This window comes from Bubalus bubalis, chromosome 13 (genome assembly GCF_019923935.1).
Source record: "Bubalus bubalis isolate 160015118507 breed Murrah chromosome 13, NDDB_SH_1, whole genome shotgun sequence".
Classification (NCBI taxonomy): domain Eukaryota; kingdom Metazoa; phylum Chordata; class Mammalia; order Artiodactyla; family Bovidae; genus Bubalus; species Bubalus bubalis.
Genome location: NC_059169.1, coordinates 10234683 through 10255383, shown reverse-complemented (window position 1 = coordinate 10255383; position 20701 = coordinate 10234683). Strand labels below are relative to the sequence as shown.

Genomic DNA, 20701 nt, shown 5'->3' with positions numbered 1-20701 from the left:
TTTTATTTTCTTGGGCTCCAAAATCACTGTGCACAGCACAAAATGAAAAGATGTTTGCTCCTTGGAAGAAAAGCTGTGACCAACCTAGACAGCATATTAAAAAGCATAGACATGACTTTGCTGACAAAGGTTTGGTTTTTCCAGTGGTCATATATGGATGTGAGAGTTGGACCATAAAGAAGGCTGAGTGCCAAAGGATTGATGCTTTCTAACAATGGTGCTGGAGAAGACCCTTAAGAGTCTCTTGGACAGCATGGAGATGAAACCAGTCCATCCTAAAGGACATCAGTCCTGAATATTCATTGGAAGGACTGATGCTGAAGCTGAAACGCCAATACTTTGGCTGTCTGATGCTAAGAGCTAACTCAGTGGAAAAGAGCAAAGGTAGGAGGTGAAGGGGGCAACAGAGAATCAGCTGGTTGAATGGCATCAGTGACTCAATGGACATGAGTTTGAGTGAACTCCAGGAGATAGTGGATAGGGCAGCCTGAGGTGAAAGACAGCTTCAGACAGTGGTGTTGCTAAGAGTTGGACACAGCTTAGTGACTGAACAACAACAACCCTATACTTCGTTTATCATCTTTAAAACTATTTACTCATCTATTCAGTAGATATTTAACATAGTACATGCTGTTTTGTCTAACATTGTTTGAAGTGCCTGGATATAGTAGGGATCAAACTAGACCAAAACCACCAAACTATTCCTGCCCTCATAGAACATATGCTATAGAAGGAGAAAAACAATACACAAAAAATAAGAAACACAGGACAGGGGTTGGGGAAAGGGCATGCTCTAGGGTAGAGTTTATTGACAATTTTACCGAGGTTTTGCATGCCATGTAAGGCCGTCACAGGGCGTGTCATGTGATAATCAGGGAGAAAAACAAGGTTTACTGTGTAGAAACTGTTCACAAGTGCCAAAGTAATGAGGTTAAAGAGAACTTGATGTTGAACAAACAGTATGGAATTACGTGACTGGAGTGATCAAGGGAGAGAGAAGAGGTAACAGGGGTAAGATGTGTAGCAGCAGCCTCGTTTTATAGCCCCTTTTGCCCATTGTAGAGGTGGGTTGAGTATCTACTTCCGGACAGTAAGCTGCTTGCTAACAAGGGTTGTGCTGTTTTTTGCTGCATCGCTTGCACATGGTGCTGGCACAGAGTGAGTGCTGACTAAGTATTTGTTGGATGAATAGTGTTCTAGGAGATACATTTTATACACATAGCGTTGTATATAAATTATCTGCCATGTAGTGCCTGTTTATTATACACACCGAAAGAGGGGAACACCTAACTAGTAAAACCAAGAGAAACAGTAAAACAGACATTAGAATCGACCCGCATGTGCTGTCTCTCTAGATACTAAAATTGGCTGAAAAGACTATAAAATAAGTATGACTACGGTGTTAAAGAAATTTGGGGGAAATGTGGAGAAAATAGCTAAACATATAAAGAATTTCACCAGAGAATTTGAACCTACAAGGAAATTAAATAAATCTTCTATAAATGTAAATACTATATATGAAAATAAGAACTTTAGATATGCTTAATAGTAAGTGAAGCAGAATACAGGATTTGTGTTGTAGCATGCATGAGTATTTCATCTCTGATTTTATGGATGAATAATATTCCCTTGCATGACAATACCACTGGGGTTTTTTTGTGGGTTTTTTTTTTTTTTTTTTGGCTTGTTTTTGTTGCTGTAAGAAATGTATTGGGTTATTGTTTCTGTAGGAAATCTGTTTGTAATTGGTTAGTGGACATTTGAATTATTTTTAGTTTTTGGTGATTGTGGATATTGTTGCTGTGAACATTTGTGTGCAGGTATATTGTTGAATATCTGTTTGAAGTTCTTCTGGATATATACTCAGGAGTAGAATTGCTGAGTCATAATTTTGTCATAGAATTGCTAAGTCATAACCTTCCGGGCATTCGTGCCTTTGTGTAATCTCCTCTTCTTCAGTTTGCCTCACCTCTGTCACTCAGAGACTATGGCAAAGGGTGATGGCGTGTCACTCCCGTAATTAATTACATTATATGGCAAAGGTGATAAAATATAATTGTGTAATTGTGTTTTATCCAAAAGACTCCTTTCTGGGAGATGAGAGAACAGACTCTAGGTGTTGGCTTGATGATGAAGGCAGCCATATTGAGGAAACCCACATGGCAGTGAATGGCAGACACCTTTTGAGGATCAAAGTGAAGGTGATCTCCATTCTGAGCCAGCAGAAAGGTGGGGCCATCAGTTCTCCAGTCACAAGGAAATAAATTCTGCCAGTCCCTTGAATGATGTTGAATTTGTTCCCATTTGAGCCTCTAAATGAAAGTGCCATCTGGCCCATACCTTGATCGCAGCCTTGAAAGACCCCAAGAAGAGCATGATAAGTGTTTTCTTGATTAGGCTGTCAGCTTTTGGATTTTAGTCCTTCCTTACATTCTCATCTCAGAGAGTCTGAATGTGTTAGTTACTCGGTCGTGTCCTACTCTCTGTGACTCTGTGAATTGTAGTCCCTCAGGCTCTTCTGTCCTTGGAATTCTCCAGGCAAGAATGCTCAACTGGGTAACCTTCTCCAGGAGATCTTCTTGACCCAGGAATTGAACCTGGATATCCTTCATTGCAGGCAAATTCTTTACCATCTGAGCCACCAGGAAAGCCCAGCATTTGGGTAGTGGTTTTCTGAACCTTGATCTATTCAGCCCTAATACTTCTGCCAGTATAATTGTATGTTTATATACATAAATAAATAAATTAATTAAAAAAAAATATATATATAGAACAAGAAATCTGGCCTTCTTGAGATATTCAGTTTGGGCTTGGAGTCCAAATTAATTTTGCCTTGATGAGTAACAGAGTCCTCAGGAGTTCAAGGAAGAGGTCATTAGGAGAGCATTTGATCTAAAAAATTCTATTTGCATTCTTTCTTATGAGTCAATGAGTCTAGTGTCTCATAGGAGAAAGGAGAAGTGAAGTTGCTCGGGTGTGTCCAACTCTTTGCGATCCCGTGGACAGTAGCCTGTCAAGCTCCTCCGTCCATGGGATATTCCAGTCTAGAATATTGGAATGGGTTGCCATTTCCTTCTCCAGAATGTTCCTTGAGTAAAGATTCAAAGCTGGTTACTGGCACATGGAAAATGTGACAAGTATTAGAGATACCCGTTATCTGAGTACTTTGTTGACACTCAGAGAGGGCTTGTGTAACAATGATGGGGTTAAGGTTGATAGTGTACCAGCAGTATCAGTAATTAGTAATTAGTGAAATTTCTCCTTTTGAGTTGATGGGTGAAATGCATACTTGATTCACTTTTGAAACACTGTCTGTTACAGTTTTTTCCTTCATTTTCTTGGCTAATACCAAGCAATTGTTTACTGATTGTCACTTCTGGTTACAAAATCTGCTGGTGTCTTTATCGGAAGACTATATTAATATCTGGAATGGGAGCATCTGATTTTATCTGTAAGGGCATTAGTTTATTCTGGGCCTTATTCTGCTTTTGTTTTGAGGCTGCTTTAAAATGTATAGTATGAAATTGAAGACCTGAAAATGTGGCTGTTTTCCATCCAGTTTTTATTCATGAAATTTCCCATTTCTGGTTTAAGGCTGCTCACAAAACATGGAGAGCTGGGGTTGCAAGTGCTTCAGGATCTCCCCTTGATTCCTGTCTAAGGGCATTAAAGAGGCCATCTCTGACGTCTCCAGAGGACTTTGCTCTCTCTGCCAGCAGAACTGCACTAGAGTCCAACCTAACTTCACAGGGCAGATTTTGGTGGTAGTCTCCCAAAGACCTTGCCCATCATGTACAGTTTTTCTAAACCCCTGTTTCTATGTGGTTAGGGGTCTCAAGTCACTCTCAGGGTCTTCCTCTTCTCCCCCTTAATCCAATATTTTCTACCTGAGGCTCTTGCTAGCAGTATGAACCAGGTGATATAAACTTGGGTACCTTAGATTATACACTCCTAGAATACTCTGTTTCTCTATAAACTTCTATTTTGTGGAGGCTTTGGGAAATCTTTGATACTGCCTCTCAGTTCAGAATGAGATCGAAGTTTACTTCAGCCATAGGGACTTGCCCTCATTTGACAGGTTTCTGGTCAGCCAGGAGAAAAGGGGAACAAGTCAGGGGAAGGAAGAACAGGGCAGAGGAGAGTGGAGGGACATAGAATAGAGAAACAGGAAGAGCAGGATAAAGACCAGTAGGTTTGAGAGAGTTGTAAGTTTTTTGCGTTTTTCATTTGGCTTTTTCTGTGCCTTTGCTGTTTTCTATGAACCTTGTCTTCCCTGTGAATTTCATAAGGAAACAGATTTGGCATTTGAATTTCTTCTGGAAGCTTCTTCATGTTGATTTAAAAAATGCAAAAACTCTAGATGTTTGAGAGTTTGCCCCCCTGTTTTTCCCTAAGGGGCATCTCAAATGAACCACTCATACCAAAAGCTTTCGAAAGAATCTGTTGTAATTCTAAATTATGCTTGGTGAAATCATGCCATGTAGAAAGATAAGAACCAGAGTTTGAGTTACAGATTTAATTTGTTTGAGGAGAAGTACAGTACTCACAGCACAGGCAGCCTGAGGCAAACCTCCTATGAACATCTTATACTGGCTTATCAAATTGTGGTTGGCCATCTCTAATCAGAGACCTGGCTATGTGCAGGGGCCTTGGTGGTTGAGCATTTGGAAGGGAGATCTACCAGCCCCAGACTCCCAGGGACAGAAAACAGAGGAAAGTCCTCAAGATTTTGATACGGGTTTCAATGCAGATTTTATCCTGTTTGAACACCCTTGAAACCTTCTGAACTCACTGGCTCCTGGAGCCTGCATGAAGGTGAATTTGTAGGTCCCATGATCATCTGCTTCCCAGTGAACTTGGTCTTATGGACTTTGAACAACAAAAAAAATGTTGATTCTTTTGGAGCTCTCCCCTATGTGAAATTTTTCTCCATATTGTGGTTGGGGAGATCCCTGGGTGGGGGGCTCTATGGCCCCCCACTTCAAAAACTGCAGTTTTTGAAGCTAGTATCTGAAACTGTGGCTTTTAGCAGGCCTTGAACTGATCCCAGTGAAACCTCCAGAATTGCCTCAAAATGGTAGTGCCCTTTACTGTAGTAGGTGCTGTTAATCGTAAGCTTGGTTTTGCTTCATCAACGGGTGTTCTTGGTTTTCTTTTCAGGGAGGCTTTGTTCGACAAACTGTATATGAATTTCCAACCTCTGTTCGTTTGAAAAATAGGGAAAAGTAGAAAGTTGAGGAAAAGAAATCCACTGTTTTTCACTACTGTCTCCTTGTATGCCTTAGGTGATTTTTAAGATCCTCTTAATACTCTTAAATAATGATGGATTTTCATTGCCTGTGTAACTTTGACTGTGGTGTACAGTTCCCAGCACCGCTTGTCTGAATGAATTTGTTAAGCTGCAATTGAATCTGTAGGATATAGTTTTCAGATAAATATTTAAAAAATAATTTTATGGAATGCGCTTTTGTTTTTCAGATAAATTTTAATACTAGTTTTATTTCTAGTTTGCTTTTAATTATTTCTGATATAAGAAGCAATACATTTTTTCTTTTAAATTTGATTATTTTAGAATCCCATAGTAACTCCACTTTACTTTGAAACTGCACTACTTTTCACATTGTGTAGTTTAGATTTGTTAGGTAAGAGATTTTTTTTTTTTTTTAGTTTTTGTTTTGTTTTTTTATTTTTAAAATTTTATTTTATTTTTAAACTTTAAAAAATTGTATTAGTTTTGCCAAATATCAAAATGAATCCGCCACAGGTATACATGTGTTCCCCATCCTGAACCCTCCTCCCTCCTCCCTCCCCATACCATCCCTCTGGGTCGTCCCAGTGCACCAGCCCCAAGCATCCAGTATCGTGCATCGAACCTGGACTGGCAACTCGTTTCATACATGATATTATACATGTTTCAATGCCATTCTCCCAAATCTTCCCACCCTCTCCCTCTCCCACAGAGTCCATAAGACTGTTCTATACATCAGTGTCTCTTTTGCTGTCTTGTACACAGGGTTATTGTTACCATCTTTCTAAATACCATATATATGTGTTAGTATACTGTATTGGTGTTTTTCTTTCTGGCTTACTTCACTCTGTGTAATAGGCTCCAGTTTCATCCACCTCATTAGAACTGATTCAAATGTATTCTTTTTAATGGCTGAGTAATACTCCATTGTGTATATGTACCATAGCTTTCTTGTCCATTCATCTGCTGATGGGCATCTAGGTTGCTTCCATGTCCTGGCTATTATAAACAGTGCTGCGATGAACATTGGGGTACACGTGTCTCTTTCCCTTCTGGTTTCCTCAGTGTGTATGCCCAGCAGTGGGATTGCTGGATCATAAGGCGGTTCTATTTCCAGTTTTTTAAGGAATCTCCACACTGTTCTCCATAGTGGCTGTACTAGTTTGCATTCCCACCAACAGTGTAAGAGGGTTCCCTTTTCTCCACACCCTCTCCAGCATTTATTACTTGTAGACTTTTGGATCGCAGCCATTCTGACTGGTGTGAAATGGTACCTCATAGTGGTTTTGATTTGTATTTCTCTGATAATGAGTGATGTTGAGCATCTTTTCATGTGTTTGTTAGCCATCTGTATGTCTTCTTTGGAAAAATGTCTATTTAGTTCTTTGGCCCATTTTTTGATTGGGTCATTTATTTTTCTGGAGTTGAGCTATAGGAGTTGCTTGTATATTTTTGAGATTAGTTGTTTGTCAGTTGCTTCATTTGCTATTATTCTCTCCCATTCTGAAGGCTGTCTTTTCACCTTGCTAATAGTTTCCTTTGATGTGCAGAAGCTTTTAAGTTTAATTAGGTCCCATTTGTTTATTTTTGCTTTTATTTCCAATATTGTGGGAGGTGGGTCATAGAGGATCCTGCTGTGATGTATGTCAGAGAGTGTTTTGCCTATGTTCTCCTCTAGGAGTTTTATAGTTTCTGGTCTTACGTTGAGATCTTTAATCCATTTTGAGTTTATTTTTGTGTATGGTGTTAGAAAGTGTTCTAGTTTCATTCTGTTACAAGTGGTTGACCAGATTTCCCAGCACCACTTGTTAAAGAGATTGTCTTTAACCCATTGTATATTCTTGCCTCCTTTGTCAAAGATAAGGTGTCCATATGTGCGTGGATTTGTCTCTGGGCTTTCTATTTTGGTCCATTGATCTATATTTCTGTCTTTGTGCCAGTACCATACTGTCTTGATAACTGTGGCTTTGTAGTAGAGCCTGAAGTCAGGTAGGTTGATTCCTCCAGTTCCATTCTTCTTTCTCAAGATAGCTTTGGCTATTTGAGGTTTTTTGTATTTCCATACAAATTGTGAAATTATTTGTTCTAGCTCTGTGAAGAATACTGTTGGTAGCTTGATAGGGATTGCATTGAATCTATAAATTGCTTTGGGTAGTATCCTCATTTTCACTATATTGATTCTTCCAATCCATGAACATGGTATATTTCTCCATCTATAAGAGATTGTTTTTGACGGTGTCTATGCAGACAGAGGGTTGCTGATGCAGATAAATAGTGTAAATTTTTGGAATACCTTGTAGTTTTAGCAACTGCATTAAGCAGTACTCTTGCATGGAAGACTGTATGTGCTAATTATAGATAATTCCATCTTTTTAAAATCCATTCTTTCTTCTCCCCATTGATCTGTGGTATTTTTAAGGCAGTTCTTTTTCTTGGCAACTATATTCTACCTTTTGCTCTTCTAAGTGCTTGAGTAGATTCATGTGGTTTCAGTTTGTTATATCTCTCTTTAAAACATTTGTTCCTTTTCTATTCAAATAAGTGAATGTTATTTGGAGATTCCATGGAGATGGTTTAACACATTCTTTTAAACCATTGTGAGTTGTACTTAAGGAGTCTTCTGGAATGATTTCCTTTTGTCTTGTTCTTGAGACTGGAAGAAGCACAAGCTGGAATCAAGATTGCCAGGAGAAATATCAATAACCTCAGATATGCAGATGACACCACCCTTATGGCAGAAAGTAAAGAGGAACTAAAAAGCTTCTTGATGAAAGTGAAAGTAGAGAGTGAAAAAGTTGGCTTAAAGCTCAGCATTCAGAAAAGGAAGATCATGGCATCCGGTCCCATCACTTGATGGGAAATAGATGAGGAAACAGTGGAAACAGTGTCAGACTTTATTTTTTTGGGCTCCAAAATCACTGCAGATGTTGACTGCAGCCATGAAATTAAAAGACACTTACTCCTTGGAAGGAAAGTTATGACCAACCTAGATAGCATATTCAAAAGCAGAGACATTACTTTGCCAACAAAGGTCCGTCTAGTCAAGGCTATGGTTTTTCCAGTGGTCATGTATGGATGTGAGAGTTGGACTGTGAAGAAAGTTGAGTGCCAAAGAATTGATGCTTTTAAACTGTGGTGTTGAAGAAGACTCTTGAGAGTCCCTTGGACTGCAAAGAGGTCCAACCAGTCCATTCTAAAGGAGATCAGTCCTGGGTGCTCTTTAAAAGGACTGATGCTAAAGCTGAAACTCCAGTACTTTGGCCACCTCATGCGAAGAGTTGACTCATTGGAAAAGACTCTGATGCTGGGAGGAATTGGGGGCAGGAGGAGAAGGGGACGACAAGAGGATGAGATGGCTGGATGGCATCACTGACTTGATGGACGTGAGTCTGAGTGAACTCCGGGAGTTGGTGATGGACAGGGAGGCCTGGTGTGCTGCAATTCATGGGGTTGCAAAGAGTCGGACATGACTGAGCGACTGAACTGACTGACTGACTGACTCACTGAGTTGCTCTTATTATGAGAGAGAAACTAATGTTATTTTCAAGTGTTACTTAAAATAGTCAAGTATTCAGGTCCTCATCTGGTGTCAAGTATTTGCCATTCACTGTATTCAGTATCTTATTAACTGGATCTCAGGGGCTTGAGAACAGAATGAAGAGTCTTTTTCTGAACCCACCGGTAGACAGGGTTGGAATCCCAACTACTTGTTTAGCCAAAACAGCAACAACAACAAAAAAACAACCAGCCACAGACCCTGAATTCAAAAAGCTTCAGCTCCCCTTAGGGAGACAAGTAGATAGGCAATTTAATACATTTTAATAACGTGAGGCTATGAGTGCATGGGGCCCATGTAGGAGGAGCCCCTAACCCTGTTTCAGGGCATCATGGCAGAACTTCCACAGGAAGGATATTTAAGTAATATCTGAAGTCTGAGTAACAGTGAGTTCGCTAAAATTGTCAGGCTAATGATGGAAACACAGCATTATGGTCAGTGAAAATACCTTGTCAGAGCTGGGCAACCACAGGGGCTTTAAAAAACTGCAGGGATGCCCTGTGAGGGGCTGTAGTAAGACAGAGCTGAACAGATAATTAGGATCCAGATATGTGTGGTCTCGGGGCTTCCCTGGTGGTTCGGTGGTAAAGAATCCACCTGCAGCACAGGAGACACAGGAGACACAGGAGAGGCGGGTTCGATCCCTGGGTCTGGAAGATTCCCCTGGAGGAGGAAACGGCAACCCACTCCAGTACTCTTGCCTGGGAAATCCCACGAACAGAGGAGCCTGACGGGCTACAGTCCATAGAGTTGCAGAGTCGGACACGACTGAGTGACTGAGCCCATGTGTGGCCTTGAATGCTGTGCTTGAGCATCATTTTTGTGGATTTGGGAGTCTCTGGTTTCATGTAGAAGAGCTAACATCAAAATTGTGGAATTAGAAGACTTATATGCAGGTCAGGAAGCAACAGTTAGAACTGGACATGGAACAACAGACTGGTTCCAACTAGGAAAAGGAGTACATCAGGGCTGTATGTTGTCACCCTGCTTATTTAACTGATATGCAGAGTACATCATGAGAAACGCTGGGCTGGAAGAAGCACCAGCTGGAATCAAGATTGCCAGGAGAAATATCAATAACCTCAGATATGCAGATGACACCACCCTTATGGCAGAAAGTGAAGAGGAACTAAAGAGTCTCTTGATGAAAGTTAAAGAGGAGAGTGAAAAAGTTGGCTTAAAGCTCAACATTCAGAAAACAAAGATCACGGCATCTGGTCCCATCACTTTGTGGGAAATAGATGAGGAAACAGTGGAAACAGTGTCAGACTTTATTTTTCTGGGCTCCGAAATCACTGCAGATGGTGACTGTAGCCTTGAAATTAAGAGACGCTTACTCCTTGGAAGGAAAGTTATGACCAACCTAGATAGCATATTCAAAAGCAGAGACATTACTTTGCCAACAAAGGTCCGTCTAGTCAAGGCTATGGTTTTTCCAGTGGTCATGTATGGATGTGAGAGTTGGACAGTGAACTAAGCTGAGCGCTGAAGAATTGATGCTTTTGAACTGTGGTGTTGGAGAAGACTCTTGAGAGTCCCTTGGACTGCAAGGAGATCCAACCAGTCCATTCTGAAGGGGATCAGCCCTGGGTGTTCTTTGGAAGGAATGATGCTAAAGCTGAAACTCCAGTACTGTGACCACCTCATGCGAAGAGTTGACTCATTGGAAAAGACTCTGATGCTGGGAGGGATTGGGGGCAAGAGGAGAAGGGGACGACAGAGGATGAGATGGCTGGATGGCATCACTGACTCGATGGACATGAGTCTGGGTGAACTCCGGGAGTTGGTGATGGACAGGGAGGCCTGGCGTGCTGCAATTCATGGGGTGACAAAGAGTCGGACACGACTGAGCGACTGAACTGAACTGATTTTGATTTGTGATGTGGAAAATGGATTAGAGCAGTGCAAAGCTTGAGGTTGGTGGGCCAATTAGAATGCATTTCCTTTAATCTAGACAAGAAATGATGGGGGCCTAAAATAAGGTATTAGAATGGAGCCAAGTTGGCAGTGTGGGGAAACACTGGAGGTTGAAGATTTCATGATCCCTTAGATGTCAGGGGTGAAGCAGAGGGAGGAATCACCAGTGGTTAAATTGCTTTGTTTGGTTCTAATACCTACCTTTTTCCTGGGATATTTATTAAACTTATTTGAGTTTCTGTTGCTCTGTAAGAGAGAACAGTAATATTTGCACCTCAAAGTTATGGTAACGTAGTTGAATGAGGTTTATACTGTAGGTTCACAGTAGTGATTATTTTTATCACCTCATTAGCCAGATTTTCAGCACTGCACTTTTGCTTTAGTAGAAAGAGCCAAATAATAAGTACAAAAAATTGGTGTGAAGGGAATCATTAAAAAAACGAAAAAAAGAAAAGCTCTTTCGTAGTAATCAAAAGGTATACTGTTAGACATCAGTATCCTTTTTCCCTGCTAAACCAAGAGTAGCTTTCCTGATGATGCTACAGAGGCTTTATATTTTCGAAAAAAAAAAAAAAAAAATTTTTTATTCAACCATGTTTAGTACACAGCTTTATAATTACAGAAATGTGTGCTAAAATTTAGATTTGCAAATAAATTAAGCAGAAAGAGTCTCTGTTTGACTCGGAGTTATCTGGAAAACACATCATCAATGGGAGCCTATTTCTTGAACCCAGGATTGCTGGAAGTTCTGCTTTATTTTCAGAGAAGGCAGTGGCACCCCACTCCAGTACTCTTGCCTGGAAAATCCCATGGATGGAGGAGCCTGGTGGGCTGCAGTCCATGGGGTCGCTGGGAGTTGGACACAGCTGAGCGACTTCACTTTCACTTTTCACTTTCATGCATTGGAGAAGGAAATGGCAAGCCACTGCAGTGTTCTTGCCTGGAGAATCCCAGGGACTGCGGGGCCTGGTGGGCTGCCGTCTATGGGGTGGCACAGAGTCGGACATGACTGAAGCGACTGAGCAGCAGCAACTTAGCAGCTGCTTTTTTTTTGTATATGACTTGAGGGTCTATTAAGCTCTGGGAGTTGGTGATGGACAGGGAAGCCTGCTGTGCTGCAGTCCGTGGGGTCGCAAAGAGTTGGACATGTCTTAGCGACTGAACTAAGCTGAGGATGTATAGCTTTTTGTACACAGATAGAACATTTGCCCATCATGTCTTGAAGCAGTAATTTTTTTTCTTCTTCAAAAGCAGTGAAGGTTTTGTTCAAAAACCAGCTGATGTAAGTAAACTCCCAAATAGCTTCCCGTATGGACGAGTAGCAGGACTTGGGTCCAGTGAGCCCAGAATCTGGGGTTGTTAAGTAGACTGTCTGTGTTGATAGAGGCAGCAGAGGTGTGGTCTGAATCGCAGATGGTGGAGGTGGTATTTGACACCAACATCACTAGGAAAAAATGGGGTGTTCGGTGTCAGGGAGGACTATTTGAATCTGTGTCTTTGTTACAGATTTTCCTTCCCTTCCCCACCCAAGACAAGCCCTGCTCACCCACTAGGAAGAGTACACAGATCAGCTGATCCAGGCAAGTGTGCTGGAGGTTCCCCTAGACACCTTTTTTGTGGTGTTGTAGCACCAGAATCCCAGGGATGGGGGAGCCCAGCGGGCTGCCGTCTATGGGGTCGCACAGAGTCGGACACCACTGAAGCGACTTTGCAGCAGCAGCACCAGTATTAGCTCTGTATTCTGTATCATGCAGTTTCAGAGTGAGTGATGATCTCAGGATAGAACACCCAGGGCCAAGCAGGAGAGAAGCACACTTGATAGTTGGGGGTGCAGGCTGCCCATTTTATCAGATTGCCAACCCTGAACGCTTACTTCTTGCCAGACTCTGTTCTGGTATGTTTCATCTGTTACTGATTTCATCTTCTTAATAACCCCTATGAGATACTGTGTCCATCTTACAGATGAGAAAACCTGTTTCCAGAGAGTCATACTGGTAGGTAACACATGCAGTCAGTGAGTCCTCATTGGAGCCCATGCCCTTTGGCCCCAGCAACTTTGCTCTTAGCTGCTGGGCCTCACTGCCTCACAGATGGGTGCTGTAGACCATTAACAGGTGCACTGTGGTTAGCTGCTCAGTTGCGTCTGGACTGTGGTCTGCCAGGCTTCTTTGTCCATGGGATGGATGCCCTCATCCAGGGAATCTTCCCAATCCAGGGATCCCAGGTCTCCTGCATTGCAGGCAGATTCTTTACCAGCTGAGCTACCAGGGAAACCCAGCAGGTATATTAGGCTTGCAGAAAAGGCAGCCAGTTTTTTTTTTAGCTTCTTTTTACATGTTTGTGATCTACTTACTTGGGGCTTCCCTGGTGGCTCAGTCGGTGAAGTGTCTGCCTGCAGTGCAGGAGACCTGGGTTTGATCTCTGGGTCAGGAAGATCTCCTGGAGAAGGAAATGGCAACCCACTCCAGTACTTTTGCTTGGAAAATTCCATGGACGAAAGAGTCTGGTAGGCTGTAGTCCATGGAGTCATAAAGAGTCGGACACAACTGAGCAATTTCACTTTCACTTACTTGGTTATAGCAATATCAACTACCCTTCCCACCATATTCTCTGTAAAACAGAATTTTCACTGTTTTATTCTTGGGTTGGATGATAAAGCTCTCTTAATGCAAGTTGTACTGAAATAGAGGAGTAAAAGAAATGGTTACTGGTTCTGTTGGCTTCTTTCCTCTATCTCCATTTCTTGAACTGCTGCTTTAGAATTTATAGCTTAATGCTTTCCTCCACTGCTTCCCTCATCAGTATTTCCATGCGTTAAATAACTTTAGAAACTGAGTTTAGTTCAAGGCAGATTGGCATTACAGAATGAATGACAGGAATTTTTATTGCTTGAGGAAGAGAATCAAATGATGTCATTGGATTATTTCTCCTACCTCTTGAGTTGAAGTCATCAGGATTATTCACTCAGTTCAGTTCAGTCGCTCACTCGTGTCTGACTCTGTGCGACCCCATGAATTGCAGCATGCCAGGCCTCCCTGTCCATCACCAACTCCCGGAGTTCACCCAGACTCATGTCCATCGAGTCAGTGATGCCATCCAGCCATCTCATCCTCTGTCGTCCCCTTCTCCTCTTGCCCCCAATCCCTCCCAGCATCAGGGTCTTTTCCAATGAGTCAACTCTTCGCATGAGGTGGCCAAAGTACTGGAGTTTCAGCTTTAGCATCATTCCTTCCAAAGAACACCCAGGGCTGATCCCCTTCAGAATGGACTGGTTGGATCTCCTTACAGTCCAAGGGACTCTCAAGAGTCTTCTCCAACACCACAGTTCAAAAGCATCAATTCTTCGGTGCTCAGCTTTCTTCACAGTCCAACTCTCACATCCGTACATGACCACTGGAAAAGCCACAGCCTTGACTAGATGGACCTTTGTTGGCAAACTGTGACCCTTCATTTTGAAAGCTAACTACCACGTAAGGTTTGACTTTTTAAAAAAATTAATGAAATGTTTATTTAAAAATCCTTATATGGGTAGCATTATATATTTCTTTTTAACAGCAGTTTTTTTTTTTTTTGAAAACATAAGTTTCAAAACTTGAAATTGCCTGATGCAGTGAGAAAAGTGCATGACTGAGAGAGAATTAAGACGTGAGGGTGAATACCCAGAGTTGGTTTTGCCGAGTGTTGACAATATTTCATCAAAATGTTATGGCAGAACCCGAGCCTGTCTAGCTCTTGAGCCCCTGCTCCAGATTAATGCAGAGCACCCCCTTTCTGTGTGTCACTTAGATATGGGCATTTGGACAAGCCTCTCCGTCTCCTGGGATACAGGTTCACCCCCTTCTAACATCGATGCTCCTGAGATGAGAAGTGCTGTTGGCACTGGAGTCAGTCATTCAGGAGATCGTCTTGTCACAACAGACTGATTTCTTTGGAGGCTGATGGATGGTTGTTTATTCATTCAACAAGTAATGTGTTGATTTGCTAAGCTCTGGGGATTCAGCAGAGAGAGCGAGCGAGCTAGTCAGGTCTCTGCTGGAGATGAAGTGTGGCAGGGGCCGTCCTAATGGAGGGGCGGGGTGTAAAGTGATCACAGGGCAATGATGCCTAACCTGGCATGGGACTGGAAAGGCTTTCTAAAGAGAGTGATGTCTGGGTGAAGCTCTAAGCAAGCCCCCCTCCCTTTAAGAGAAAATGGTCATTTGTCTCTCACCTAGACTGCCGCTTCCCGGCTGGACTCCACAGATCCCGTTCCCCTCTCTCTAAAGAATTCGTCTGTTCGTTCCTTCATTCCTTCTTTCACTCAACAGCTGTTTCTTGCATGTGCCAGGCATTGTTCTAGGCACTGAAAATATATTGCTGAGCCAGCGGGACAGAGATTTCTGCTCTTCTGGAGCTTACATTTTAATGGGATCAGGGGCTACACAGGGTAATACAATACAGGAATAATATTAATAAGTAAATTCTATGCTAAAAGTCTGCCAAAGGCTGCCAAAGCGAGTCCCCTCATTTCCTTGCTAAGAAGCTGGAGTTGATGCTTTTCCATGAGGCCTCGCCTCACAGTGCAGCGGGCTGACGCTCAGGCCCCAGTCTCCCTGACTTTGTTCCACTGTGATTTCATTTCATAGGTCTCTTTTCAAAGTCACTGCGTCTGAGAGGCCTCCTGAGACCGTTTTTGAGTTCGAGATCCCCTGTTGTCACGTGCCCTCTTCGCTTCTGCAGCATGCCTCTCGGTGCTGGTTTCTTAGCTGCTGTGCAGTCATGGTTAAGATCTGTCTTTTCCTCTAGGCTATATATTGCATGAGGACTGGGGTGTAATGTTGTTAAGTTTTTGCTTACGGAGGAGCTTTTTTTGTTCTGTCCTGTGCCTTTAGGGCCTAGTGTGGGCCATACAGTACTGTGATTTGGTTTGGTGAAGGTGGTGAAGGAGAATAGAGTTTCTGGCTGAGCCAGGTTGGCTGAGGAAAGGCTGGAGAGAGGAGTGCGTGGCGTTGGGATGGAGAGAGACTAGGATGGACTGGTGGCTCAGAATGACAGGAGCAGGTATGGAAACAGAGTGAAGGAGCTGAAATTTGGTTCTGAGGCAGCGAGAAGTCATGAAAATGTGAAGCAGATATTGGGAATATACTATATTTTGTGGGGCTTGCCTGGTGGCTCAGCAGTAAAGAACTCACCTGCCCGTGCAGGAGACCGAGATTCAGTCGCTGGGTTGGGAAGATCCCCTGGAGAAGGAAATGGCAACCCACTCCAGTATCCTTGCCTGGGAGAAACCCCATGGACAGAGGAGCCTGGTAGACTGTCCGTGGGGTCGCAAGAGTTGGACATGACTGAACAACTAAATCACCACCATCACTGTACTTTGTTAACAGTTAGTGCTCTGGAAATCACTAGTTAGATGATTGGAGTAACACCTCCAAGTGTGGCAGATTGGCTTTCTGAAAAGGATTTATTTTCTTTATGGCCCCGCTGGATCTTTGTTACTGTGCATGGGGCTTTCTCTAGTTCCGGCGAGCGGGGGCTGCTGTTGGTCGTGGTGCGTGGGCTTCTCCCTGCAGCGGCTTTCTTGGTGCAGCTCCCAGGTCTAGAGCTCTGCCTGTGGTTGTGCGCACAGACTTAGGTGTCGCCTGGCGTGTGAGCTCGTCCCGGACCAGGGATCGAGCCCGTGTCCCCTGTATTGGCAGGTAGATTCTTTACCACTGAGCCATCAGGGAAGCCCTGATTTAATTTTTGAATTATGAACGTAGTGTGAAATTTTTATCTTTATGGTTTTTTTTTAAAGTTCAATGTGAAACTAAGGGTATGCAATGAGAAGTAAAATTTCCCCCTTTCCCCCAGCTCTCAATCCTATTTTTGAGCAGTAACTCAAGCTGAGTTTTTTAATATGTCTATACATAGGTTTTTCTAAGCACTGTATGTTTTTCTGTCTTAATGTAGATGAGGTCTGTGTACTGTCCTCTAACTTTCCTTTCCTCCCACGGTGTATATCGTAGTTTGCATCTCTTTAGTGTGTGAGAGTTATCTTCTTGAAACCTAAATCTGAACCGTCTTTCTCCTGCCTGGTGCCAAGGCATTTGAACCGGGACTGAATCCCATAAGGTCCTGTCAGAGCAGACCACAGCTTCTACCTGTATTGATGCTTCCTCCTGCCCTTTTCTGCCACGTCCTTACTGTGCCTCTGTACCAGCTTTCTAGACTAGGGTTTTCACACATGTTGTTCCTTTTGTCTAGAATTCTTTCTTTTGAATCTTCCCATGGTGGCTAACTGCCGTTTCCTTCGGGTTTCAGTTTAAATTTTACTTTGGAAGTCCCCTGTCTGAGCGATCTTTCTAAAATGGGTTCTCCCTCTTACTGGCTCCCTCTGTACCATTGGTTTCCATGGAACATTTATTTCAAGTCTCATTGGATTTGTTTACTCTCTTTTCTGTTTCACTTATTTGGCTGTGTGTTCCTTGAGGGCAAAATCTATTTCATGTGGTATTTCCCTGTAAATATTTTCCTAATTAATGCACAAATGGATGAATAAGAACATATGGAGCAATCTCATTTTTTTAAAAGGCTGTGTAGTATTCCATGTTGATATGTGTACCATTTATGGTACCAGTTTACCAGTTTCCTTAGTTAAGGCCTGTTAAGGTTTTTTTTTTTTTTTTTTTTCTCTTCTGATTTTCTTTCCTTACCAAACCACCACCACCAAAGTGAAAATAATAAATGTCTTTATATATGTCTCTTTGTGCGTGCATGTGACTATATCTGTAGAATAACTTCTCCAAAATGAAATTTCTGGGTCGAAAGATGTATGCCCTCAAACTTTTGATAGATACTGACCGTTTCTTTTTAAAAAGATTATACCCAGTAGGGAGAGTAGTGCTAGTTCTCCTTCAGGTCACTGCTCTTGGCTCTTCGCAGATGCTTCGCAGATGGATGAGAAGTACTGTCTTGTAATTACGATTAAAGTTGAACATATTTTATATGTTACCCTTTTAAATTTCATTTAATGTAAACTTCTTATTTAATCCTTTGCTCATTTTTTCCTGATGACTGTTGGTCTTTTTCTTATTGGTTTAATTCTTTTTACTAAGAATTGTTTTTCTACCTCTAGCCCTGTAGGGGCTTCCCTGGTGGCTCAGATGGTAAAGAATCTGCCTGCAATGCAAGAGACCTTGGTTCGATCCCTGGGTTGGGAAGATCCCCTGGAGAAGGAAATGGCAACCCACTCCAGTATTCTTGCCTGGAGAATCCCATGGACAGAGGAGCCTGGCGGACTACAGTCCATGGGGGTCGCAAAGAGTCAGACACGACTGAGTGACTTATCAACTTCCCTCACTTTCAGCCCTACAAGGAAGTTACACTGTGGGATGTGTCAGTGCCATTGAATTTTGAGCTATATCGGGCTTTTTATCCCTTTAAAAGTAGTTTTATAAATATATGTGCTGAAAGAACATATTGGAGCCAGGTATACTTAATAGTTTATTATTGAAACTGGTAATAGAGGTTTTTAGTGTCTAGTACACAGTATGTTCTTAACAAAATAATTCTGCAATGAATTATTGACAAGTGAAAAGCTAATTTTAAAGACTATTTGATTTTACTTGGAAGGTCATTTAGTGAATTTGCTTTTCATAGTAGGAAAACTTAAGCATTACCGATTAGTTAAGACACAAGATTATTTTGTGGTGGTTTATACAAGAGTTGGATTTGTAACAGCTGAAGAATTTTTGGAAGTTTTGCTTTGTGTCAATGATACCTCTCTATGTACACAGTCCATCCCTAATATTTATATATAAATGCATGTTAAAATATTGATAATGAGCTAATATTTGCCTGTTAGTTCTCTCAAGGTAATGAACCTTTTAGATAGCAGGGTTTATTTTTTTCTTTGAATATCTTTTGCAAATATACTATTACTCATTTGAAAGAAAGACATGTTAAAAGTTTCCTTCTAGACTTCTTATAATCCAGTCTCCATCAGCCGGTACTGTTCGTGTATTTTGTTCGAGAGGCACTAATTGTCTGCATTTGGCAGGTTTAACACTTCCTGACAGAGAGGCTATTAAGGGGAAGTATTCTCCAATAACTGTCAGTGGCTTGAACAAAGAACCTTCAAACTCAATGTGTGGAAACCACTAACATTCTTAAATGACCCTTTTCATGGAATTTTATCCCTTTAAGCTAAAATTTGGAGAATGTAGGGTCAGCGAAAACAGCAAGGTGTAATAAAGCAGTAAACCTTGATTTTTTTTTTTTTTTTTTTTTTTTTTTTTGCGGGGAGGGGATAGAATGGGAAGTATAGATTTATCTCTGACTTGAAAACAATTGTTATTTGGAAAATCTCATTAGCAGATGTGACTGCTTGGAGTTTAAAAAAAAAAAAAAAGACTTAAAACTGATGTCGCTTTCAGGACCGCTTTGAACTTAACAAGCACCTATTTGGGGAGCAGACTGGCTAATGAAAGGAAATTAAATTTTTCTGACAACTTCCCCTGCCAGCCTCCTTATTCAGGGGATGTTATTAGGTACTGAAGACTTTTAAGGAAGATTTTTTTTTTTTTATTAGACATGAATGAACCAGTTATAAACATCCCCCGCCCCCAATTTTGGGGGAGGCTTCTGACACGGTTACTCTATATTTTTAAAGTATTAACGTAAAAGCTTAAAAAAAAATGCCAGCGTTTACTTTGATAGTTTATTTTCCAAAAATTCAGGCTTTCTTACCAGCCAGTGGTTTCAAAACATTATTGTCATTCCTTGTGATAGTTTATGTCACCAAGTTATTTAAAAAGTTAAATTTATTAGGATTTACTTGAATTTAACATCTTTTCAGCTTTTCTTTGCTGTTTATGGGGGAAATGTATCTGGAATGTCCTATGTTGGGTGTGTTAGGTGAGAGTTAATGAACTATGAAATAGTTTAGATTCAAGGCAAGTTTCTGTGCATTCAATAGCATTGGTTGCTATTTAGCAATGAATAATCCTTGCTTTCATAAACGCTTACCTTGTACTGTTTTATTTGTTACTGAAGTAAAGTTGACTCGCAGTGTTACTGTGTGCTGTTTTAGAGTGCATTTCCTTTCTTTGGCTTTTGGGAAGTCCCCCCCCCCCCACTAGATAGTTCATGGAATTTAAGATTTTTAATTTCTGTTAACAAGGTGCAAGTGGTAAAGATAAAATTATGTACCCAAAAAAAGGACACAAAAAAAGTAATGGAGATTACTAAAGGAATTTTTCTGAGGGGAACAATTGGCAATTCCTATAGATACTGGAAATTTAGTTACTTTATTTCTGGAAAATCTGTCCAGCTCCTCCCAAACAATAGAGAATCAACTCCCCCTGCTGACAGAATCAAGGAAAACATGACGTGTAAATATCAGAGACAAACAAGCTAGCTGTGGACAAGCTTTAATGATCTGATTTATGATTCAGTATTGATTGTAAACATCTAAATTCTGCCCTTAAATTCCAGCCACTGCACCAAATCATTTGGCATTTCTGGTAGTGCTTCCTGCCAGCTCATTTCCAACTGCTTTGAGTTTCTTAATATAATAATGATGAGGTAGAATTTACATTCCACTTATGGTATTAATTTTACATTTCTCTGACTGAAAAGAGTTAGAAGGTTGTAAAATTGAGCATTAAATGAATCGGAGGAGACAGTAGCGCAATATATGACTGCCCTGAAGACATTGTGCAATGGCTGATGGGATTAATGTTGAGTCTCATTTCCTGCTTTTTCAGGATGCAGATGAAGCTGTCAGAATTGCAAGGGAAATTGGTAAGTTCTTAAATTAACTTTGGTTGAGTTTCTGTGTCTTTCAGCAGATACGGTTGAGTGAACACGTAATACCTAATTCCCAGAGAGCAAATAGTACTTTAATAGTTTCAGGATTCTGATGAGTTGTTCCTCTGGAAGAATTTATCAGCAGCATCACCATATTCTATTATTAATGTGAACTTTAAAGAGTTAGTTTGACCTTCATGATAGTTCTT

The 20701-nt window shown here is 41.4% G+C and overlaps 1 protein-coding gene across 5 annotated transcripts in view; it reads left to right on the top strand.

Moving 5' to 3' along the window:
• The window catches only part of PCCA (propionyl-CoA carboxylase subunit alpha), a 363650-nt gene that overhangs the window by 101959 nt on the left and 240990 nt on the right, over positions 1 to 20701 (top strand). For all 5 annotated transcript variants that reach the window (XM_044927096.2, XM_025262608.3, XM_025262607.3 and 2 more), the window contains one exon: positions 20450 to 20486. In XM_044927096.2, coding sequence (XP_044783031.2) covers positions 20450 to 20486 — 37 coding nt within the window. The remainder of the gene's footprint in view (positions 1 to 20449; positions 20487 to 20701) is intronic.